The sequence below is a fragment of the Pavona decussata genome, unplaced genomic scaffold (assembly GCF_977016875.1).
Source record: "Pavona decussata unplaced genomic scaffold, jaPavDecu1.1 SCAFFOLD_153, whole genome shotgun sequence".
Taxonomy (NCBI): Eukaryota; Metazoa; Cnidaria; class Anthozoa; order Scleractinia; family Agariciidae; genus Pavona; species Pavona decussata.
Genome location: NW_028145565.1, coordinates 736,912 through 762,056, shown reverse-complemented (window position 1 = coordinate 762,056; position 25,145 = coordinate 736,912). Strand labels below are relative to the sequence as shown.

Genomic DNA, 25,145 nt, shown 5'->3' with positions numbered 1-25,145 from the left:
TGCAAACAAAACTGATTTCATATGAAAAGCTTTGCACTTAACCTCGTTTTCATAATGAGGTTCACATCAACTTGGAAATGGCCTATTTCTTGTTCTTAAAAAGTTGAAAACAGATTACCAGCACTCTTTTGCATTTAGGTGAGCCCATTTTTTTGCAGAATCAACAAATGTGCTTTTGTTCTCGCTGGATTTCCCCAGTGAATAATTATGTTATTGACAAATATTGATATTCAGCGGAATAATTGGCATATTTAATATTACCTTGTTGACATATTACTCACAGGTCAATTACAAGGGGTGGAGCGGTGGCATCAAAAGAATGTCCACAGGCTCCCTCCCTTTCTTTCTCTCCCCGCCTCCCTCTCCGAGCTCGATTTTTGTCTCCACCCTATACCCCACTTGGGAGCCTGTTTACAGGCTACTTTCTTCACAGGTAGACCACCCTCTGTTTGTGTGGTGTAATTACTGTTTGGAACTTGAGACTTGACGCGACATGATCGGTTGAAATTTTTACCTAGTGGAGATATTTAAAGTCGCCTTTTACCTTTATGTTGAAATAAAGTTTCAGGGAAATGTTGATTGAGTCATGCATGGTGTTTTTTTTCCACTCCGAGCCGTAGAAACCTTTCTCTGGCAAGTTTACTGTTCCACAGTGTTGCTGGCCGAAGGCTGGTACTAGAGAGAGGGAGACAAGGCAGGCAAGAAGCCACCGGCGACCGCCATGGGTCACTACTTCAGACTGGAATTGTCTCAAAATTTGAAAAACTCTGACCTTTTTTTCAATGGCCTCCGATTGACTACATATTTTGCCATGTCGTGGCCAAATCTGGGCTTTATTTGTCAAATTTCCTCCGAGAAAAGCGGAGCTCAAGTCGTCCAGGTAGGTTTCAAACTATGATCTGTAGCAAAGTCAGCGACCAAAGGAATTCTAAGCATGCGGTCCATTTTAAATCAGCCAATGAACACTTTGTGACCGTTGCGCTTCAAATACCCAACCCAAGAATTGATTGGCTGATTCCTGCCTCGTCTCCCTCTCTCTAGTACCGGCCTTTGGCCAGCAGTAAACTCGCCAGGGAAAGGGAAAGAGTGGCAAAAAAAACACCATGCGTGACTCAATCAACATTTCCTTGAAATTTTATTTTAACATTAAGGTAAAAGGCGACTTTAAATATCTCCACTTGGTAAAAATTTCAACCGATCATGTCTTGTGAATATAAAGTCTCAAGTTCCAAACAGTACCACCACACAAACAGAGGGTGGTCTGCCTGCGCTTTCTTGTTAGCTTATCAAATGAGCGACAGGAAAATGGGCCTTGTTAACCTTGCCCTCGCTAAAACGGTTTATTATGCAATCAAAGATTAAGGGCAATAGTGACATTGATGCTTTATGGATTAAACACTAACCTTCGAGAGTCGAAGCTCTGCTGTCCGCCATGTTCATTTACTTCCCAGGCCATCGGTCATCCGGTGAAAATAAGGCGATCGCGAGCAAAACGACGATCTCTGTTATATCCATTTTAATCATCTGATGTTGTGATATTTTCAACAGAGTGTTGAACAGCAAAGGTGTCTTCCTGGAGAGCAACTTATAAACGTTAAGACCATGTACTTTCAAACCTTCCGCCATCTTTCCGCGATGGCGCGTGGGTTCTTCTTGGTCCCAGGGCCCCCTCGACCTAAAAGAGGGTTGGGGTATCCGAAAGTTGCTTGTTAGCCGCATCAAATATCATCCATCTTACAGAGAAGAATCAAATCTGCCTTTTGGTAGACTGCCTAAAACGCTCAAATCACAAAGTAGTCGTTAAAGTTCACTACTTGTCTGAGGGAAATAGGTTAACACACGGGGTTAAAGGATGGTTTCCACTGGGACACTGTCTCGGAGATTTTTCTGTATTTTGATCAAAGCTACTCAAATATAAACATTTAAGATAGAACCTTTTCTCTATCATGAAATTGTTGGTAGAGCACCGGGAGGAAAATATTAACTGATTTCTCCAATGAAGAAGAACAAACTATAAATAAGCAATTTGAAGAACTTAAAAAAAATTAGCCAATTTTTTCAAGTCGTAATCCATAATTGACAGCGATTACAAAAAAGAAAACAACGACAATAACTTAGAAAACAAAGCAAAAAGAAAAAACGTCACAAATGTATGTTTTTAGGTATTTTAGGAGGTAGCAAAAGTCTTATTTTCGATAGTTATTTCTTTTTGAATATTCAGTTTTTCGCGTAGAAGTGTGAGAAAACTATGAAGGAGATGTTTACATCCTGTAGGCAGCTGCAGTATATTGAGTATATCGCGAAATCGCGAAGAGTGTATACAATATGCGAGCCAGCGAGGCATGCAAGGCATGGGAGGCAGACGTGCGAGGCATGAACAAAACATGCGAGGCACGCGAGGCATGAACAACCCCCAACATAAACAGTGCTAACCGTTAAGCTAACCGGGGAGCTATTTATGCTAACCTGAGTGCTTTTTAGGCTAACCGAAGTGTTTTTTAGGCTAGTAACCTGAGTGCCGCGCACGTCTGCCTCGCATGCCTCGCATGCCTCGCTGGCTCACAGATTGTGCATCCCCACCGCGAACATGCCTCCAGGTCTGAACAACCTATGTTGGTTCAGAGACTTATTAACACTTAAAGAATAAGTAAGTTTTTTCGACTTGCCTGATTCCACAAATTGTTTTGTTCGGATGTCAGCTTTAATGACCATATTTACCAGGCAGTTCGCAATAACTGTGAAATAATAGATCGTAATGACAATTGGTCGCAGCTTGGTTTTCTAGAAGCTTTCTACATAAAGAACTTGAAGTCTATAATTAATGAAGCCCTTAAGGCCTCCAAGGAATTAGAATTGTTCTAATAACTTAAGTCATTGTGTACCATATGCTAATTATCTTAGGTATAAAAATTGCGGTTAGTGTAACATCCTTGTGACACGTCTTAATTATGACTCTGGAATAGAGTTGAAATATTTTGTCTTCTTCATTAAATCTTTCTCTTTTTTCAATCTTCTTTTTTTCCGGAATGAAGCTAACGTCCAATGTAATTAGGAATGAGTGTACCACTGAACTGATACTCTTGAACGTCACCATTGCAGCGCACTGAAGGCCGTATCTTCAAGGGGAGGGGAGTGGTGCAGAAAACTGGAGCTTTATAACGGCGTATTTTGGTGGTCTTGACCACAAAGCTGTAGTTATTAATCACTAGTATGTAATTTATGACAAAAACGATAGAAAAACATCTTCTTGTATCAGCATTTACTCAGCAGATGGAATAGATAGGCTCAGCCATGAACTGATAAGCGATCCGTGACAACACCTTAGCTGGGGAACTGAACCATGAACCTGCTGATTACTAAAAACATGTTTAAGCGACTTGGGGCAAGTTTGGTCAAAATTAAGTCGAGTTTGGGCAACTTAAGGTAAAGAGATGATCTAAATACCAAATTCGTTGAGTATTCTGATCTATTAAAATGGGATGCCATGCATTCACATAAAAAAGCTAAAGTTGATGAATAAACTTGTTTATCATGCTTTTATCAAAATAGGTGCATTCAGCTGAAACTATCGTTTCAAGCTTTCTGTTTGTTTTCTGAAAGACCGGTAACTAAAAGAAAGGCGATGCATAATTGGATTTTTTTTGTATTTGAATAGTCAATTGAAATATAAGAAATTGATAAGCAATCATGCCAATGCCATATTTGAATAACTTCAATTGCACCTTGAATTTTTGATGGAGATCACATGTAGGTCACATGATCCTTATTACAGTCGAACCTTCGCTTAAGGCCACCCCCCGTCAGCGATGCTCACCAGCGGCTAGTTTACTATAAACTCGCTTACTATGTCATATGAAGTAGAAAATATCTTGCCTTGGACTATGAAAACAAAAGAGATTGTTATTATGCAATTTGCCGAAATTGCTGACAATGCTGTTTCCATGAATTTTTTTAATAAGCATCAATGCAACGATGATTTTTCCAGCTGTAAAGTGTACGACCAGAAGGATTAGTGATCCACAAATAAAACTCTTGTTTTTTTTTAATTTTTATTCAACTATAGAATGCTTACGATACATTACTAACAAAATAAATCGGTTAATACATTACATAAATTACAACGCTGCACATGTAAAATTAAAATTCATAAAGCATTTACACGTTTTTTGTAGTTACATAATTTCAGATATGTGATGCGCACGTGGTCTTCTTTGCAACAGATAAGAATTTTTTTGAAATTGTAATGTGAGAGGAAAACGGGGAAAGCCTCATGTTTTACAATGCAATACTATGATTGCCGAAATAACATTGTTTTTTACGCTACTAAGCCAGCATTGAATGAATTCATCTGATACTTCAAATTATGTCATGCTTTCTGCACCATAAACAGACAAGCAAAAAAGAGAAGCGATCCACGCACAATTTGTTCATTAATTGATCCAGTGCAAGATAAGTAATCGACATAACACAATGAGTTCTGAATGACTCAGGACTTATGAAGCCATTCCATTGGTCGAGTGAAATTTCCGTGACCGTGCTTATATTTTAATTACCCTGTCCTTCAGTCTATATCAAGTACGGTTTAGCGTCATAACCTTATTTTTAGCAGACTGTCTGAATCAGATCACTGGTTGCCCAGATGGCTAGACCCGAAAACACAAAAAGAGAAGGAGTTTTAAAATTTCAAGATATGAACTTCGAAAGGGAGATGCAAAAGGCTCTAAAAGTGATTTTTCAAAATATCCATGCTCTTGATGAAAACAGAAGTGAAATCTCAGGTTCTGTGCACGATCCTGTTTTGCAAATGAACCGGCGACGTTCTGCAAGTTTGCCTGATCAGAGAGGTTCTCATTTCAGTGTTCCTCTTGGACAAAGGAACATCAGGAAAAAAAAGATTTCTGTTTAAATGAGTTATGTAACTAAGCTAAGCAATGTTTTCCAGTATCTGAAGAGGTGAAGTAGGATTGATTTCAGCGCCGCTGAGAGGCGCTGTGCATTCAGCATGATGATACAAGGACCGATTGCAAAGGAAACACTGAGTCATGATCTCACTGGAGTCGAACCCTTGACCTTCCACACATCGCTTGGATGCTGTTGAATGTGACTTAGCTGCAGAGATACTCGCTGTCATCTCTCCTCAGGGGGTGACGGAGCCTCTGAACATTTCGATGATAAAGAAGTCATTGTAACATGACGCATGACTGTTCCATTAACCCAAAAAACGGGTCAGACAAAGACTGAAAAATTATTTACTGCGGTCTTCGTGTCAACGAGCTGAGAGTCTTTGTAAGAGGGACATGACCGAGGAGTTTGTTCGTGTTCATGCAGAGTTTTACTTCAAATCCTTCAAAGACGAACTACAAGGAAAACAGCTGCTGTACTTCAGTAATAGCCTCTGTTCATCTCCTCTCTCAGGCGAAAGGTTGGAGCTGCCGTCCCAAGCGAACCCTGTTGAGAGAGAGTTAAACAATCTAACTCTTAGCTTTGTTTGAGCCAATGGATGATAGTACGAACTGAGTTCCACGAAAGTTAATTTTGGCAAGCACTCGTGGAAGCAGTTCAGATTTTTGCCTAAATGTGCTCGGTGTATTTCCGCAAACCCAAGAGAATATTGTTAAGCGAGTGTACAACTGACGTCAAATGGAAAAGAACAGTGATTGCCATGGTAAACCCAAAGAATCTGACCAGTTTCCTAACAGTTCATTGTGATTTATTTATCCAGTGAATAAATTGCAGAAGTTGCACTACCAATAAAACCTTACTTAAATCGAAGGGTTTTATTGACTACAATTGTTCGTGCTTTTTAACCTTAAATTTAGACCTGTTAAGTCCAGATATGGGAGGGTATCCCTTTTGATTTGTCTCATGACAATCAGTTTAGAATAATCATTATTTTTAATCTTATCGTGCAGGCTCGTCTGTTGAGTTGTATCAAAAGTTCGTTTATTACTGTACAGTGCAGAGTGAAAAAATTAATGTGATATCAAATATTTAAATAGCTGAATATAACACTTTATAGTCTTATAGTCAATATGAATTTCTTTTTGTTAGCCTGAACCAAGTTTTAAAATAAACAATAAAACGACATTTTATTGGACCGTTTTGCTTCGGGTGAGTTACGAACAATCTATCAGAGATGCCAACTCTCCCCGATTATCCGGGAACCTCCCGAATGCGGAACGTATCTCCAGGCCTCCCCATCCGATACTGACTTCCTGCGACAAATATTTTCTCCTACATTTAAATAGCAGCATCCCAGGTAGGATTTCGTGATTGCTGCACAAGATGTCGTGAAATCATGTATGGCTGAACAAATTTAGGCGAGTTTGGACAAATTAATTTTTTTGTCGGAGGAGAAGACTGACTTTACAGTTCGTTTTTATCGCCTAAAACAGGCGGAACGCTATGTTCAAAAAAGTTTGTTCAACAAAAAAGTCGATTACATTCCGATCAAATACATTCAGATGATGCAAACGTTTCCTGCTTTCTACACCAACAGATCTGTAAGAGAGAGAGAGAGAGAGAGAGAGAGAGAGAGAGAGAGAGAGAGAGAGAGAGAGAGAGAGAGAGAGAGAGAGCTTTATTTATTCGTATCAGGTAGCCCATTCAGACGCCTTAAGCACTGCTATCAATCGGGGCCCTGTTCAGGCAAAGTACGAATAAGTAATCAAACAATGCCATATTTGAATGACTCAGGACCAACAAAGCCTGCATTCTATTGGTCGCTTAAAATAGTCTTGTCCACGTCACCTCTATTAAACTGACTCGGTCTGTTGGTGCTGCATGGAAGTATAGGTAAGCATTGTGTTTATTTAGTGCTTTGTCACCCTGGGTCCGGTTGTTCGAAAGCTGATTAACGCTAATCCTCGATTAAAAATTAACCGACGTTTTCATCTCGCTTATTTAAAATGTTTTCAAGAGCTTATTTTAAGCTAATAGTGAAGGACAGTCTAAGTCAAAACTAAAGGATAAAAATCTTTTGGTAGAATCTTTATTAATTAGTCATTAAAGTCGAATCAAGGTTCACGTTAACCCATGATTAGCTTAGTCGGGCTTTGAGCAACTGGGCCCTGGCTTATAATTACTTCTCGTAAGTGAGCACTAAGGAAAATCAATGCACTCAAAACTACAGTGGCCATTGGTTGTCGATCATTTTGAGTTAAAAGATTTGGGTGCGGAATCGTGCCGGTATTATATAAACAGGTCTCACGTCTCAACTTGACTAAAACTACAATTAAACAGGCTGGCAAGCTAGGAAACAATGTTTCTGTGAGATAATGCATTGTGAGTAAATTTGTACAATGGCGTCATTCAACTAAGGTTACAGTCATTTCGAGTTGGATGAAAGTCAGTGGGTGGCGTTTGAATTTTGTAAGAGCATTTTACGGCGTTTATAATTATACCATGCAAGTGATCACAAAGAATATCCAATGCACTGAAACACTGGCACGTTTTTTATTTCGAGTGTGCAGATTTCCGCGTTGTATTTCAAGCCACTCCCTTTCTCAATTGTGCGTACTGATTCGTGCAAAACCCTCCAGTTAAATACAGTTTATCAGGTAAAAACTGGTATATGGTGAAAACGTAATAAGAAATCCATATATTCACAATTACCAAACCCTTATCAAATAGAAAGAACAACGAAGCATAATCTTTTTATTGAATAGCGAAATACAAGTAACACAAGTAATCGATAAGTAATTGAAAATGTCATATTTGAATTACTACGGTCTGACAAGGCCATTCCATCAGCCATTCTATTGGTCACTTAAAAATAACCTTGTCCGCCCTTATTACAATTACCTTGCTTCCATGCTGATAACACGCTTGTCATAGTGTCATTTTTAGCAGTGTCTGATTATTGAGTACCCACATGGCTAAACCTGTACAACCAAAGAAAGAAGTTTTAAAATCGCAAGACATGGACTTCGAAAAGGAAATGCAAAAGTCGCTGAAAGTTATTTTCCAAAATATCCATGCTTTGGATGAAAACAGAAATAAAGTCTCCAGTAATACGAACGATGACGCAAGAATCAAGCAACAGCGACCCAGAAAACGTTCTACAAGCCTGCCTTACTGAGAAGATGACATCGCTTGGAGTTATCACTGCTAGACAAAAGAGTACATCTACCCATAAAAAGACGATTTCTCTTTGATTGAACTGTTTTAGGCATAAAGCGTTCCGTCTCAAAATGGTGCTGGTTTAAATGATAAATTCGTCAAAGACTGTGGAATTTTCAGATGACGATAATTTTCCTATTGACTGATTTCTTTGTAAAGCAGATTTATTATTTTACTCAGTTCATCGCCTTCAAAACCAAATATCTCCCGGGAATAAACTAGTGGAGTTGAGTTGGTGCTTCTCTGCTCCGTATGGAAGACGCGCAGAGCTAGTCCCAAGCATGCCTTGAGTTAGAAGAGGGAATTTGACAAATGAAGCATCTATAGTTGAACGATAGCTGATTGTAGGAAAATTAGAAGACTTCGACAGAGATAAAGCAATAGTTTGAACCGAATCATTGCGCGCGCGATATTCCTGTCGCCCACTGACATCAAAGCTAACAGGAAACCGCCAAAGATAACAGGAAACCGCGTCTGTGGCAAAATATCACGCAATTTAGTTAAATAATTAGTGCAGTGGATTAACTGGCGTGGATGTACTAAGCCCTGCTTAAAATAACTCATGCAACTACGCTGCGTGACTGATGATGGAATTTAGGAAAAGAAGTCGTTTTTGCTGGTCACTGATGACTCTGGATAACAACTGACAATGGGAAAAGTAATAAGTTAAAACTGGTTCAAAACCGTGTAAACAACATCACAGGAAAGTACTTCTCAGTAGCTTTCATTTGGGTGAATACACTTTAGGATTAATACACTAGAAACCATCGCGTGCAACATAATAAATAGCACCACGGGAAAGTACTGTTTAGTGGCTTTCATTTGAATGGTCACAGCTTTACGATTTCATGCAAAGGTCAAAGTGAGACCCATCTTGTACAGCATAACACACAGCATTACAGGAAAGTACGGCTCAGTAGCTTTCATTTGAATGGTCACACTTTAGTATTTTATCCACAGACTCAAACGTTGGAACCACCTTGTACAGCATAATAAACAGCACAACAGGAAAGTACGGCTCAATACCTTCATTTGAATAGTCACACTTTAGTATAACATCCACAGACTTAAAAGTTAGAACCACCTTGTTCTGCGTAATAAACAGCATCATAGGAAAGTACTGCTCAGTAGCTTTCAGCTGAATTTCATTCAAATACTCACACGTTAAAAGGGAAAGGAAAGTACAGTTATTGAGCCACGTGCGCTACATGGAAACCTCGTTATACTGGCCACGGGAAGTGTTCTTATCCCGACACTTTTCTCTAAAACTGACCCGTTTACTTCTTCTTGCGGGTCCCATCCATCGGTGAGCGTAAAACCGGATTTGATTGTACTGCTCAGCTGCTGTCATTTAAGAGGCTGCACATGAGGATTTCATCCACGGACTCAAAGGCCACTGAGTGGAAGTGAAATATGGGGATTTGAATCCTCATCAACAAGACACTTCAGTACTTTATACCTTATATACTAATTGATCAGTAACACAGAGGATATCAAATGGTTTTGGCGCCAACCATAAGTCAAGCATGCATCGTTGTAAATGCTTTTTCTTAAATCAATTTATTGGTAACTCTTCTTATGTGATATCGTTTAACTGAAGAATTTGTCTTAGTATTGGCCAGATCCCTTACTACACGCTCAGCCATAATTTGCCGGATGAAACACTGCACTGATACCACAGATAATTACATATCGCCAATATATCCGGTACCCCCGCCTCTCCCCTCCTTCAGTGTTGCGTTCATAGCGTTTCTTTCACTCCCGTTTGCTAAAACAAACAAATTCAAGATTGAAGGCGCCAGGGCAAAGGATAGAAGGATACAACATTTATGACTGAGCGTGTAGCTTTGTAAAATCCTCGAGCTTTTCCACATACCAAAAAATTGTGGTATTTAAAAAGTTGAATAAAAACTGGTGAATTTTCCATTTATTGTTTGGTTTCTTTCTCAGGTGCAATTTTAGCTAATTATTCGATAAATGATTTTCAGTGGACAGTTCCTGTGTATGATGTACAAAGGCCGGTACGGTGAAAACAGAACAATCGAGCAACTTGAAGACCTTCAACTCTAAAACGCAACTTGTTGAGTTCAAGTTTCTTCATCACTTCACCAAGACGAATCAAAAAATTAATTGAGTCATGAAATGTAGTCGTAATTTTCAAACTGTGTTGGCGAAATGTAAGTATGCTTAATTAAATAAATTTAAATTACTAATCAGCAATTCTTTTCTGCATGTTTTTATTTGCAAAGATTTAATCTATCTAGTTGGACCATTTAAAGAAAATTTGTTGAACAGAATATCCACTGGAACTGTTCATTATGACGCAAAAGGTGACTGTAACTTTTGAGTCTGTGGATAAAATTGCAAAGCGTGACCATTCAAATGAAAGCTACTGAGCAGTACTTTCCTGAGGTGCTGTTTATTATGCTGTACAAGGCGGTTCTAACTTTTGAGTCTGTGGAAGAAATTTCAAAGTGTGACCATTCAAATGAAAGATACTGAGCAGTACTTTCCTATGGTGCTGTTTATTATGCTCTACAAGGTGGCTCTAACTTTTTAGTCTGTGGATGAAATTGCAAAGTTTGACCGTCCAAATGAACTCTCTGAGTAGTGTTTTCCTGTGATGCTGTTTATTATACCTTATAAGGTGGTTCTAACGTTCTAACTTGTGAATGTAAGTGTGACCATTTAAATGAAACTTAATTAGTACTTTCCTGCACTGCGGTTTATTGTGCATTACTCTGTACAATGTGTTTCAAAGTTTTGGCTGATGACAGAACCCTAAAGTGTGACAATTCAAATTTAAGCTAGCCGGTGTAAATTAGTTTTCTGTGGCGCAATTATATGTTGTATAAGTATGTTCCAGCTTTCAAGTAAGCGGGTGAATTCGTACTCTGGAAGTGTTAGGTCTGTTAGCATTCAGACGAAACCTGTCGATTTCCTTTTATGCTGATATTACACAATTGATGTTTCATCTCCCGTTCGGTTCTTCACGCTATTGTTCTCTCTTTTGTTTTCAAACATCCGCCCTGAACAAGTTCGTATTTAGTCGTAGAAGGTTAATATTGTTGCGGTTTGTAATGACGTCAAACGCATCCATGCGCAATCAATTTTTGGAGCAATTATACAAGTTTGGAAAATGAGCTAACAGATGACGCAAAAACATGAACTCATTTTATTGGCCAAATGAAATTCTCGTGATGTCAGCTACTGAGAATTATTTGTTACATATCATCATTAACCCCAATGATCTTAAGAAAACTTTAGCTGCACAACGGAAAAAACAAAGAACCAAAAAAAGTATCAATTTTATTCTTCTCAAGACATGAACTTTGAAAAAGAAATGCAAGCGACCTTGAAAGTAATCTTTCAAAATATTCAAGCATTGGACAAGGGTAAAAAGGATTCGCCTCCAACAAAATTTCATGGTCGTATTGTGGGTTTTAAGAGGCAGCATCCAAACTTGAATTCACCGAGTCAGAGCTGGCTGCATCTTTCCAAGAAGAATGGAATATGTCAAAGAAGAAAAAGTCTACAGAGCCATCATCGATCAATACTCAACCTATGACAGACTTATTAGCCTCAAGTATTAGAATGGATCGAAAAGGGAAGTCATATGGGTCTAAACCTGACAAGAAACACTCGTTTAAACACTGAAGAGCTACACAAAGAACTACGCGATGAGCAGGTTTTGTTTGTGGAACATTGAAATCAATAAGAATGAGAGAAGATGACAAGTGTAAAATATTAAGGTGGCTCGATAGTCTAAAAATGGCAATTTTGACAACAATTTTGAAATCATTTTGCCTGTCACACATGGCCTCTTATTTAAGTCAAAACACTAACAAGGCTTTAAGAAATTATTTCCATCAAGTTGTTGGTACATTCCTTACATTCCAGATGAACCACACCCCTTCAAAGAGCCACACCCATTTCCGCAAGTCCAATAAATGGCATATTGGCAAACACAATATCTCCACTCTGGTTCATAGTGGACAGTTGAAATTTGGCACACATTTGACTGATGACCAGAGCTGTGCAATGAACTAGAATCATCAATTCATCATCAAACACTTTCGAATTACAAACTCGCAAAGAAAGTGAAAAAAAATCACTCAATGTCTTCCGGATAAAATATCAATAAATCAGGCCAGATTGTTCCAAACCAAGTGATTTTAGTTCATTGCACAGCTCTGCTGATACTTAAACTTCTGTGAAAATTTCATTGACTTACTCCAAATACTTTTTGAGATATTGTGCTTCCTGTGCCCAAATTCATCTAAAATACGGAATTTGAGAAAATTAAAGTTAAAAGCTAAGAAGTCACAAGTCAGTCTCAAAAGGCTCCAGGTTCATAGTGTGGCCCTTCAAGAGCCTCCAAAGTGTCAGTATAGCCTTTCTTCCAGTTTCTTATGTCTCGTCGTCGTTTCTTTGAATGCTCCGTGCTCTTTCTGCGAGCGTGGCGTAGTCTGTCATGGTCAAGTTTTTGGCAGGCATTCTTACAGTGCACTCCTGGGCTGATTCCTAACTCCTGAAGGACCAAAATGATAGAACCTGCACCATCATTGAAGTGTGAAACTGCTAGATTAACAGCCAGTTGAACTGTGTTCAAGCCTGAATGGGTTTCCTTTGTTGCCCGTTGCCAGATGAGTGCATTGATGGACTCGTTTTGATTTTGAGTGCCTCCATGAAGACAACGTGTGAGGAGGTTTTCATCACTCAGATCTTCAAAGATGGGATAAATCGCATCAGCAACAGCCCTGGGAAGACTGTGGCTATGCTCATAATCAGAGGTTCCCAGGGCTAAATCCCTTTGGTAGCCACACCAGGAATCCTCACCAGGGGGGCACAGGTCATGGTCAGGATTGTCATCTGTTGACTGTGAATGATGCCAAATAGCCATGACGGCATTTTGCATCTGTTGAATGTCATGGGTGTTGTTTCTGATGGCTCTCCCATAGTACACTTGAAGCTTGTCAATTGTGTTTTTGGTAAGCCGTCCAGTACCACCAATTGATTTGCCATCATCAAGGCGTGTTTGACCCAGCCTTTTTTTCAGTGAGCGAAGGCGCGAGCCCATTCGTTTTTGTACATGGCCAACACATTCCAGCTTGATGACTTCCTTATCAGCATACACAGCTTCCTCTACAATAAGTTTGTGGGCCTTGCTATCGCCATCTCCTAAAAATTCAGTATATCGAACTGAGTAATCCTCCACTGAGCGTTGGTAAATTGCTAATAGACCAGTGGCATCCATTGATCCTGATGTACCCAGGTGATTAGCCTCACAGAGATGCTGATGTCCTTCCCACCAGTCCTGGAATTCTTGGCTACCCTCCTTACCCCTCCACACAGTGCATTCTTTGCAGGTCTTTGACATGACTTCCACATCAAGGGCTTTACCAGTGATGGTAGACAGAGCAGTAACCACTCCATAAGAGGATGAATAGCCTCTCTTCCTCCAAGTCCCATCCCCTGAAACTCCAATATCAAAAATTCCATCATCAGCTGGTTCATAAAAGGTCTTCACCTCCTCCACAGCATTTCTCATACTTTTTTCACAAACTACCTGTGCAGCACTCTTCACAGCAGCAACATGGTCTCTGTATGAGTTTTCATTCATTGGCGTGGGCATATTCATCACACCAGTAAACTTCACAAGAGCTTGATGGCCAATACCAATGTTTCTTGTAGCCAAAACTATTCTCCGGTTTACCTCAAATGCTTGGCTTCCTTCAATTTTTGACGAAGTATAAAATCTCTCGGAGAATTTACACTTATGGTTTCTGCACTTCAACAGAAGCAGGGAAGCGAAGCCCATTTTGGCACTGTCATCTTCTTCCAACTCGATACGGCCATATTTGCAAGCTGGGCAACGAAATAACTGAAAAACTGAGGAGAGCACGGATATGTCAACCAAACGAAAGCCCTCCGTTCCTTTTAAATCTTCCTCGCTGTCTGATTCTCCTGAAAGTTCATTCAGTTTTCTCACTGAAGCTGGAATATACTTCATTTCTGCGGCATCTGTACTCAAGCGCCGCGTGCACGTGGTTTCATAGGTCTCGGACTCAAGTTCTTCGGCCGATTCTCGTTCAACAGAAGCTTCGTTTTCCACCGTATTTTTCTGCCCAGTATACCTGTTACCTGCGAACCTTCTTTTCTTTTTCCTACCGCTCCTAAATTTCTGCTTTGGAGGCATTTTCTCGAAACGTTTCACAAGGAAAGTTGTCAACAATAATGATTGGAGAGGCGATACACGTTCGAATGCGATTATTTGTTCATGTACGTGTAATGAAGTGTCATCTAACTATTCACCAGGCTCCCTAATTAATGCAAATCGCTCATACGCAACTTTCTCTGGATTTGGGTCAAAATATGACAGGCTTTTGCTCGAAAAACAACGCGTAAACAACTCTAGTTACCATGGAAACGATCCAAATTGCACAAACCAACTTCAGAAAAAGCTCAAAAATACATTTGTATTGAAAGAGAAATGAAAAAAACACTTGTTTCTCAATACTACAATGACTAAAGATGCCTACAAGAGAATTTTTAAAAAAGTAACATTTTTGAAGATTTCTGGCCTATTGAGCCACCTTAAATATATGGAACTGCAATTAAATAATATATTTATTGTTTTTAAAAATGTAAGTTGGCACTATTACATTTTTTAAAGCAGCGTGTAGTTTTGTCATGTAATAAAGTGGAATACATTGAAAGTTCGTTTGATTTTATGAAAAAGGCGCTTATTGAAAACCAATCATGCCAAAAATTGAGTCTTAAGTTGACGCGTCGAATTAAAAGACAACCGCAAATGAACTGCGTATTTTTTGCTTGTGTCAAAAGCCATGCCACTTTTTTAAGAAAATCAAATTAAGAGAAGTGCAGTTTATATACCGAAAATTAGTAATCAGCAAAGCAAACAGTAAATGGTCAGGTTTTGTGCGCCTTTTTATTACTCTATCATGCAGAAAATACAGAACAATTGAACTAGCTATACATGAAAATCAACTAAATAAACAAATATAACCCAGCAAAAACAATATCGTAATCGTGACCTTTCACTTATTGAAAGGGATGGTCTACCATGGTATGCGGAGGAACGGAGAGTTGAAAACATTGTCCCGGTGAATGTTATTGAATTCAGTAATGATAGCATCCTTCGATCGGTCAGACCACCAATATAACAGCAATAATCTCGACCTGATAAGCATGCCCACAGATCTTCGTATTATGGACGTAAAATGTTCGCACTGAAAACTCCCATTTACCTGACCTCAAGGGGACAGTGTCACCTATTTGTGAGGTTAATTTGAACGGCCAAAAACATATTTGTATACACAGAATAGTAAAAACTATGGTTCAGTTTTGTTAACAATAGTATTATGCATTATTCCTTTTTAGAGAAGAAGTAGGCTTTATATGTAAGAGGTGTCCGTAAGGAGAGGTTCCACTGTACAAAATTCATTAATTTCTACTTGCGGTGCTTGATGATGAGGATGATTATGTTCACGTCTCGTCTTTAATCTTTAAAATCACTAACTATTGTTAATTAAACTTTATATTCGCTTTTCTTCTTGTTCTTGTTTTCCCCTCTTATTATATATGCATATACATGTGTATGTATAATTATGAATATTCTAGTTATTTAGTTTTCACTTATGTAAGTGCTTATAAGAACGAATGCGTGTACTTAGCTACTTACTCATATTTATATTTACTAATTGCTTCTTATTTTATTCATGTTTGTTATAATTATTAAGTTACACAGCCCGCCTCGATTAGCTCTGTTTTATGCGGGCTGTGTATTCCTGTAAAAGATATAAGTATATTAAATAAAGTTGTTGTTGTTTGTTATTCTCTACTGGCTGTTTGGGTGTCGCGTTTTGGGCCGTCGGACATTTTTTAGCCCAACAGAACTTTTTTGAGGTTTGACAACTTGACCTCATTCGTACCTTACCCCGCCCGCTGCTGGGTGTACAATTTCTTAATTATTGTTCAGTGTTTTCTCCCCCTTCACAAACGCCAGCACCACCCAACAAACTCTCTCACAGTACGGTTTTCAACCAACATCCCCATTCCAGAATAAAACTTCACCGGCCGTGCTCTATATTAAAGTTTAAACTTCAAGGCATCTCTGAAAAACTGAACGCGGAAAAATGACCCGCATACACAGATCGTAAGAGGTCGACATTCTGTAGTTACAGTACTGTCTATTTCACCTAAATTTAATAATTTTCGTACAATGACAAAAGCACTCTAGAAGTGTTAACCATTCGGGCCAAACCTGTCGATTTCCTTTTATGCTGATATTACACAATTAATGTTTCATTTCCCTTTCGGTTCTTAACGCTTTTGTTTTCTCTTTTGTTTTCAACCATCCGCCCTGAACAAGTTCGTATTTAGTCGAGGAAGGTTAATATTGTTGCGGTTTGTAATGATCTCAAACGCAGCCATGCGCAATCAATTTTTGGAGCATTCTATTGGCCAAATGAAATTCTCGTAATGTCAGTTATTTGTTATATATCACCATTAACTCCAATCGTCTTTAGAAACCTTTAGCTGCACAACGGAAAAACAAAGAACTACAAAATTATAAATTTTATTCGTCTCAAGACATGAACTTTGAAAAAGAAATGCAAGCGTCCTTGAAAGTAATCTTTCAAAATATTCAAGCATTGGACAAGGGTAAAAAGGATTCGCCTCCAACAAAATGTCATGGCCGTATTGTGGGTTTTAGGAGGCAGCACGGCGAGTCAGAGCTGGCTGCATCATTCCAAGGAGAATGGAATATGTCAAAGAAGACCAAGTCTACGTAGCCATCATCGATCAATACTCAAACTGTGACAGACATATTAGCCTTAAGTATTAGATTGGATCGAAAAGGGAAGTCATATGGGTCTAAACCTGACAAGAAACACTTGTTTAAACACTGAAGAGCTACACAAAGAACTGCGCGATGAGCAGGTTTTGTTGGTGGAACATTGAAATCAGTAAGAAAGAGAAGATGACAAGTATGAAATATTAAATATGGAACTGCAATAAGAATATATTTATTATTTTTAAAAATATAAGTTGGAGTTATTACATTTTTATAGCGGCGTGTGGTTTTGTCGTGCAATAAAGTGAAATGCATTGAAAGTTTGTTTGATTTAATGTAAAAGGCGCTTGTTGAAAACCAATCAGGCAAAAACTTGAGCCTTTAGGTGTTGCGGGGTCGAATTAAAAGACAACAGCACATGAACTGCGTATTTTTTGCTTTGTGTTAAAAACCATGCCACTTTTTTGAGAAACTCAAATGGAGAGAAGTGCAGTTTATAAACCGAAAATTAGTAATGAGCAAAGCAAACAGTAAACGGTAAGGTTTTTTGCGTCATTTTATCACTCTATCATGCAGAAAATACAGCACAAATGAATTAGCTATACATGAAAATCAACTAAATAAATAAAAACAACCCGGCAGAAAAAATATTGTAATCGTGAAATTTCACTTGTTGAAAGGGATGGGCTACCATTGTATGCGAAGGACACGAAGAGTTGAAAACATTGTCCCGGCGAATGTTATTCAATTCAGTAATGATAGTATCCTTCGGTCGGTCCGACCATCGATATAATAGCAATAATCTCGACCCGATAAGCATGCCCACAGATCTTCGAATTATGGACGTAAAATGTTCGCGCTGAAAACGCCCATTTACCTGACCTTAAGGGGACAGCGTCACCTATTTGTGAGGTTACTTTGAACGGCCAAAAACATATTTGTATAGACTGAATCGTTAATATTATGGGTCAGTCTTGTTAACAATATCTCTACTAGTAAACAGAAACTAGTATTAATTATGTTTGGTTACGGATGGCCAGGATTGAAGTGGATTGAAACTTGAAAAGATTGGCCAATGTTTTCAAGTTCTTACAGTGTACTTTGGAGAAATTGCTAAAAAAATATTACGGTTTGCGTAACAAACACCCGCTTTACTTTGAGTCCAATTTCGTTAGGAGGTGGACCTCTGGCCTCCTGACGTGCGCCATGAATAAATTACTTCAGGCTAGTTCTTTAATTTTTGGTGGAAGACCAATCTAAAATTTGATACAATCCTGGCAGCTTGTGTTTACGTAGTTGTACCGCAAAGCAACCGCCGTCGCCATAATTCAAAATGTTCTAGTTTTGTATGCTTTCTGTAAAGAACTTAACGAGAAAGAAAATACATCTTAGAAGTTCCGGATTTGGCCTTTTATTGGCATCCTTGTCTGTTGGGTTCCGTTCTTGAAACTTACGCGGGTGCAACAAACAAACAACAAGTTCCTTAATGTCCTCAAACGACAGGTCTGGCCAACATTTCTTTCCAAACTGAGATTTGGTCAATCGAATGGCGTCTTCCAGTTCACCACCGTCAACACGCCAAGTGAAAATACGCTGTGTTTCTTCATAAAATTTCATGACTTGTGCTACTGTTCTGCACGCACGCAACTTAGGTATCAAACCAGGAGCGGCTTCTTGGACACATCTGGAAGCGGGGCACTGGTCTTCATCCACAAGCTTTGTCTTTGCGTGAGGAATGGCCGCAGTCTTCCACACCCCTCTGCAGCTATCGAACTGAGATTGCACGGAATTCTCCTTGGAATTTGGAATGATAGCGTCCAAGTCACATACCACAGCGTGAGGAATGCCGAGGTCGTGACAAATGGATGTAGCTTTATGAACATTTTTCTTGCCGCTGATTGACAGCACTGTGCAACCGCGAACAGCTTCTTGAATTTTCGATAACACCTCTCTGGGGTAGAACATTCTTTGATACTCCGGATCTTGTAAGAGGTTTTCTACTGACAAGTCTGCAGAGCCCGTTGACCAAACTGGCAGTCTGTTCGTCTTTGTAGCCTCACCAGATTCTAACAGGGTATTCAGAAGGTCAAGGTTTCCTTCATCAAATAACCTTAACAAGGCCCCAACAAATCTCTTGTCGCTATCTCCCTCAACCCAAATAATGTAACGGGCAAAGAATATCTCCCTGACTTCTGCTCCTCCAATGAAGTGAAGATCTCTGACGCTGTAATGTGACCTGACACGTCTTATTTGGCAGTAGCCAGATGATAGGACTTGAAACCTCCAAATCAGGGTGATTCTTTCAACTTCTACCATTTCCGGGGAATGTGTTGTAGATACGATGCACTTTCTTCTGTTTTTTGACTCTCGCATAAGAATTGTTCTTACACGACGAGTTTGTGATGGATGCATCCCTCGAGCAACTTCGTCAAAAATGATCGTACGGCTGAACGGTTGGACGACCAAAGCAGCTATGACGAAGGCAGAAAAGGTTCCCTCTGACACTCGTTGAACGGCTCGGTTGGTGACAGTGTTCAGAATTCGTACTGGGCCGGTGCCATCAAGATCAACTTCAAAAGCAATACTGTGGTCTCCCATTATCTCATGAAACAAAGCAAGAGATTCGCCAATACACTCTCGAGGTAAGCTTCTTAGCAGATTGAGCATGATTAAGTTTTTGACGTCCCGATACTTCAGCGTATCCGACTTATCAGGGTGTGTGAGTTTGTTTGGTAAAAAACCTTTATCTGTGTCTACAGCATCATCTATCCTTACTGTGCGAAGGAACGCCTCATCTGGGCACCAGTCTATGACGTCAACACCTGCTGGTAGCGGGTCGTGAAGGGCCACTGTGAGCTCGCTGTTGTTTTTGATGACCACCAATACAACCTCTTCAGAGACAACGTAAAGGAATTGACATTGGGATGGATCACTAGAACGAAAGCTTCTTTTTCCAGCGAATACACGGAGAATGGTTGTAACGGAACCAAATGTCCCTCGGATTAACTTGGCAAGCTGAAGCGGAAATTTCAGGATGTCATCAGAAAACCATGAAAACAATCCTGAAACCCAGGGGATGGTGATGAGAAGTGAGTGAGTGGAGTTCGAAGGCGACCTTTCAAAGTAGTGCAACAATTCTTGTCCGTCTTGAAAGCCAAACTCACAAACAACCTTGGCACTAGCTGCGTCATCTCCTATCACTTCAAAATTCTCTTCACCCTCATCAACAAAATTACTTGATGCTTTAATTAACGCTACAAAACTACTCTTGCCACTGGCATTCTCCCCGACAAGAGTATGAAAGCTACCATCATGGGCTCCATCAAAGTCCAGTTCTTGTCGGCCTTCAAATAAAATATAATTCTCGACCACAATGCGGCGAAGCATTATTATTTAGACGTTGTCAGATGTGTGACCAAGTTCACATAATTCTTGCTATCAGCTCTGTTAAAAGAGAAAGGGACAATTAAACATCTTCTGAGATTTACTCATGGCAAACAATACCGTCGATTATACTGCTACACATGCAGGAACGTAACGAGACGGTAAAAATCGATCATCGAAAATCAGTTTCCATCAACCTATAGAGAAATATCTTATATCGTAATAACTGTGCCATGGAAGACATCTCATGGTTGTACGGTCCTAGGGTGGGGAAGGAGAGGGGAGTGGTTTTCAGTTTAATTAGTGACAGCAGCAGGTAATTCTCTGCTGGCTGTTTGGGTGTCATGTTTTTGGCCGTTGGGCATTTTTTGGGCTAACAGAGGTTTTTTGAGGTTTGACAACTTGACCTCATTCATACCTTACCCCGCCCGCTGCTGGGTCTACAATTTCTTTATTATTGTTTAGGGATTTCACAAACTACACTCTCTCCCTTCCCCTTCACCCATCCCCGTACCACCCCCCCCCCCCCCCCCTCAACAAACTTTCTCATAGTACGGTTTTCAACCAACATCCACATTCCAGGAGAAAACTTCACCAACAAGAACAAAGTTAAAACTTCAAGGCATCTCTGAAAAAGCCTTTGGTCTGGCTGCGATGCAGTTTTTAATAAACTATCCATCAGCCTCTTTTTGCAGCAACCAAAAATTGAAAGATTATTTTGTACATGTACAACATTGTGTTTTTATCATGGTGTGTTGGTGTACTAACACATCCCCTAGTTTTAATGCGAAGAAATATTATGTATAGTATTTTATTTTGATAATTATTAGTATACTAAAAAAATACTATTTCACAATAATCTGGTAAGGACACTACAAGCTGTGCCAAGTTGATGTCCATTTTAGAGAGGTTACAGTTGACTGTTTTGTGAAACATGTCTCATACATAAGGTAAATTGCTGTTTTTGGGTCATTACCTACTGGCTCAGGAGAGTCATGACTTGGAAATTTTAAAATGATTTTTACTAATAAAACAATGATACAAGAGAGGTAGGGGTGGGGTACTCCCTATAATGGACCATACAGGGAAGCTTGCCTGAGAGGGGTACCTTTCTCAGGCTGGAGGTAAATAAAAAGGTACGGAAAACTGTTGTTTAGGTATTCTAAGGGCCTTTAAAAATATCTCAATCAGACCCAACAAAAAAAGATAGTGTTTCAACTGTAAGTATGTGAAAGGGGTACCATTTCCTATGGAAGGTATATGAAAGTGTTAGCTTTCCTGTCAAAAATGGTATGTAAAGGGGAAAGGGTTTGGACCTCAGGGATGAGCCTCCCTGTATAAAACTTTCTACACTCCCCCTGCCCCCCCCCCCCCCCAGGTGATAATTTTATACTAACAATAAAGCTGCCATAGCTGGCTGATGACTCAACAATTAGAACCCTTGTGGCCTCACCCTCTCATTAGTGACCACATGCCTTTCGCGGCCACCTATGCTTCACATTTTAAGTGGTCAGTTACAGAAGGTTCAATTAATTATTGTAAAAGAAGAATTCCTGTCATTTTCAAAGCTGGGCTCATATACTCCACCTCAAAAAGTGAGCCAAATCTTGAACATTAAATATATTTGCTCATCAACCACATTAAAAAAAAAACAAAAACAATTATAACCCTTAAAGAACAAGGACTACTGATCAATAGGCTGGAAGCTGCATTTCCACAGTTTGGGGGAGACAATGATCGGACCAATACATTTTTTGTGGGTTGTCAAATGGAAATTGAAAATGCCCAAACAACAGTGGAAACACTCAGTTTGTTCACTTGTCTGTTCAACCTTCCACTTAAACAATTTTCTGTAGCTCAAGGGAGACAAAGGAAAATTTTCCTTTTCCTTCCAAATCTAAGACTAAACAGTCAGAATCACAGGTACTACTGACTCCAAGTTTGGTTTTGTGAGCGAAAGGATAAATTGTCCAGGACTTCCTGAGTTCAAATGAAGACTGGGGATGAGTTCTAAAATTTCATTTATAATCAGAAATTGGAGCCCATCACAAGAAAGAGCTCACTCAGTTTACCATGTTTGAGGTTCTGAATTTCCAATCACCATCCATGGGGGAAGTATGGATATTTTCTGAAACCACCATTGGCATTAAAGGCAAATTGTCCATTTACTGGTTTGCACTTGAATAGCTAGGCGATCACATATGGGTCAATTATGCCAGCCAAAACGTCCCATGCAAAGATATGCTGGGAGTTTTGAAGTTCCACATCAAGCGGCCAGCAAAGCGCCTATGCCAGGAAAATACATCTATAACAACTACTAAATCAATGGACCCGAGGGAGCTAAGATGGTGTCATAGATGCTGGGGGAAGCAACCTTTCAACTTTTTCTTTCTTTTTTTTTTCTCAAATGTTTATTGATCATTTTCCATCTATTTGTTTTGTGATCATCTCAAATGTTATTATATCAACCGTCTCACAGTCTTGAAACATAATATGTAGCAGCACTGCAATGAGGAAGCCTTGTTCTATAAGCCCTATGGTTTCTCCTAAGGCTTCCTTACCACTTTCTCTTGATAGTTTTTCTTCTGCTCATATTTTGTTTTATTTTTTTGGGAATGGGTGTGGTTTGAATGGTGGAAGTTTTCAAATGCCTGGTAATTTTTCATCTCACCAACACCTACGAGGTAATCTAAAGCTGCGCATTACCTCGGTCTTAAACCACTTTATCCAAAAGACCATGATCGCTCGCCAGTACGCCAAGCGATTTGGAAACCCATGCCAAAGATCTTTGGCGCAACCTACATAAAATGCAGCCTGGCAGCCAGTGTCTGGTACTTAAACAAGTATACAGCTGGTTAAGCAATTCTTGCTTCATTGCATTTCTCATATATGTTTTAAGATGTCTTTTGAGGGAGACCTAGTGGTTGGGGCGCCGCACTTGAAATCCAGAAGTCCTGGGTTCAAGTCCTGCTCTGAATGCTAGCTGGAGTTTGTTTCTCAGCAGCCCCAAGTTCAACTCCTTGGCTGCGCTTATAAATAGCCAGCTGTTCTGCCTCCTGCCAGTTAAGATTTTTAACCATGTTGACCATGTTATGTTCAACTTAAAATTATTTCTTTGTGAAGTTTAATGCACAGCCCTACTAGCACTTGTGCTATAAACACTGCCAAGGGTAAATAAAGGTTATTTAGTTTTCTTTTTTAATTGGAGTATGATGTAGCACAGTAAGATCACAGGCATGGTAAAAAAAGACTCAATCTCACCCAGCAGGGTTTTTGTGACTCAGCTGAGTTTGCAAAGTGTGGGGACAGGGGCTGAGCCCCTTAAAATTAAAACCCACCAGTTCTGCCACCTATGGGAACCACATATATACCTGCCAACTCTCACGCATTATGCGTGAGTCTCACGCCTGCGGACTAAACACATTGATCTCACGCATCGAGGACAATTTCTCACGCATGACTGACAAATCCAGACTAGCTGTTCTTAAAACAAACTTCATTTCATTTTACATTTGTTATGTATCATTTCTTTGCCCTTTATAACAATCGCAAAAGCTTTCAAATGTCTACAATCCGTTGGAATTGTATTTACGGCTGTATTAACGTGTTCGAAGGTCGTGGGAATATCTTCGGACATTTTCGGTAACATTCGTAAGTCTTCGGAAAATCGTCGGAAATCCTCGGAAGTGGCTCGGACGTTTTCGGAAATCCCGATCATGACAAGACAAAAATCTCACGCATTTGACTCAGAAAAAGTTGGCAGGTATACACAGATCAAAGTGATTCTGGTATAAGTTGCACAAGCCTTAGCAGAGTAACTAACATGAACTGAAAAAGACACTGATAACCTCTCCTAATGTAAACTTAATTGAAAATATCATTCAGCCGAGTTGTAAAAGGTCACCATTTTCGTGGCCTTAAAGACCGAGAGTAATTATGAAGGTTTCATGGTACTGTGTTTAAATTAGCTTTAATTAATACCTTAAAGGAAACTTTTATATTATTAATAACCTTAAGACTTATGTCGATCATAACCAGTCATAACACAGAATTGATATTATAAACAGATATCGCAATACATGTACATGTAATAATCGCATAAATATTGCATAGAACTTACCTTATATTTAACGTTTCCATGGGAAAAAACGTTGTGTGAAAGGACTGGCGTGCTCATGATGCTTGGTTACCGATTTTACGCAGTAAAATTTGAACCAGAACACAGAACGGTCCATTTAACAGGCCCCATTCGAACGCACACTGATCATTTTACTTAGCAGCCTCTCCTGCCGCTGATTTTAATTAATATAAATGCTGTCACGCAACTCTAGTGGTTCTTGTCCCGTACTGTTGCATTTAAGCCAAAAAAACCATCATGAAAGGTGACTGGAAACTCAGAGGTTAACGAGAGTCTCAGAAACCAATTTGTTTTTAGCGACGCAAAAATGTGACGCTTTACACACAAACGTTTAAGTGCGGTCAATCAACGACGTCATTGGGACATGCTCATAGTCACGTCATGCAAAACAGAAAATGGAGCAAAACACATAGTAATTTGCCTTTTTAATATTAAAGTGTTTTGCATCATACTGTTTCTTAAGAATTTTCGAAGAAAACTAAGCATGCGTTTTGCGTTTCGACGAAAGCAAAATAACAAATAACCAAACGAATCGTTAGTGCAGGGGAAGTGGCTCAAGCATATTAGCTGTATAAGTGGAAGCCATTGATCGGTGTTCAATGTACAGAATAATAGTGTCCACGGACGATAAGGTCGTCGGTGATCATTAAGAACCTGTTTACAAGGAAGGTGGGTGCTCTA

At 39.5% G+C, this 25,145-nt stretch overlaps 2 protein-coding genes and 1 long non-coding RNA gene across 6 annotated transcripts in view; all 3 read right to left on the bottom strand.

The window, feature by feature from the left end:
- The window catches only part of LOC146466165 (uncharacterized), a 34,807-nt gene extending 33,179 nt beyond the window's left edge, over positions 1 to 1,628 (bottom strand). The window contains exon 1 of one of the 2 annotated variants that reach the window (XR_014868117.1): positions 1,404 to 1,628. This is a non-coding gene — a long non-coding RNA (uncharacterized LOC146466165). The remainder of the gene's footprint in view (positions 1 to 1,403) is intronic. The other variant, XR_014868116.1, reaches the window with a different exon arrangement.
- Positions 1,629 to 11,868: 10,240 nt separating this feature from the next.
- LOC146466164 (uncharacterized) lies at positions 11,869 to 14,711 on the bottom strand. Its single transcript, XM_085127719.1, has one exon. The coding sequence runs from the start codon at positions 14,318 to 14,320 to the stop codon at positions 12,458 to 12,460; it is 1,863 nt and encodes a 620-aa protein (XP_084983845.1). The 5' UTR covers positions 14,321 to 14,711; the 3' UTR covers positions 11,869 to 12,457.
- Positions 14,712 to 17,481: 2,770 nt separating this feature from the next.
- On the bottom strand, positions 17,482 to 24,752 carry LOC146466163 (uncharacterized). 3 transcript variants are annotated; one of them, XR_014868115.1, is made up of 3 exons: positions 24,447 to 24,752; positions 17,944 to 20,386; positions 17,482 to 17,889 (listed from the first exon to the last, which is right to left on the bottom strand). XR_014868115.1 is itself a non-coding variant. In XM_085127720.1 (2 exons), exon 2 carries the CDS (start codon positions 20,327 to 20,329, stop codon positions 18,281 to 18,283), a length of 2,049 nt encoding a protein of 682 aa, XP_084983846.1. In that variant the 5' UTR covers positions 20,330 to 20,386; positions 24,447 to 24,752; the 3' UTR covers positions 17,482 to 18,280. The 3 variants fall into 3 exon arrangements, 1 of the variants encoding a protein (XP_084983846.1); XR_014868114.1 differs by having other exon boundaries at positions 17,482 to 18,030; positions 18,195 to 20,386; XM_085127720.1 differs by having other exon boundaries at positions 17,482 to 20,386.
- Between the last annotated feature and the right edge of the window lie 393 nt (positions 24,753 to 25,145).

Coding starts and splice junctions, on each gene's coding strand:
- LOC146466163 (XM_085127720.1), bottom strand. CDS start 20,329: ATGCTTCGCCGCATTGTGGTCGAGAATTATATTTTATTTGAAGGCCGA.
- LOC146466164 (XM_085127719.1), bottom strand. CDS start 14,320: ATGCCTCCAAAGCAGAAATTTAGGAGCGGTAGGAAAAAGAAAAGAAGG.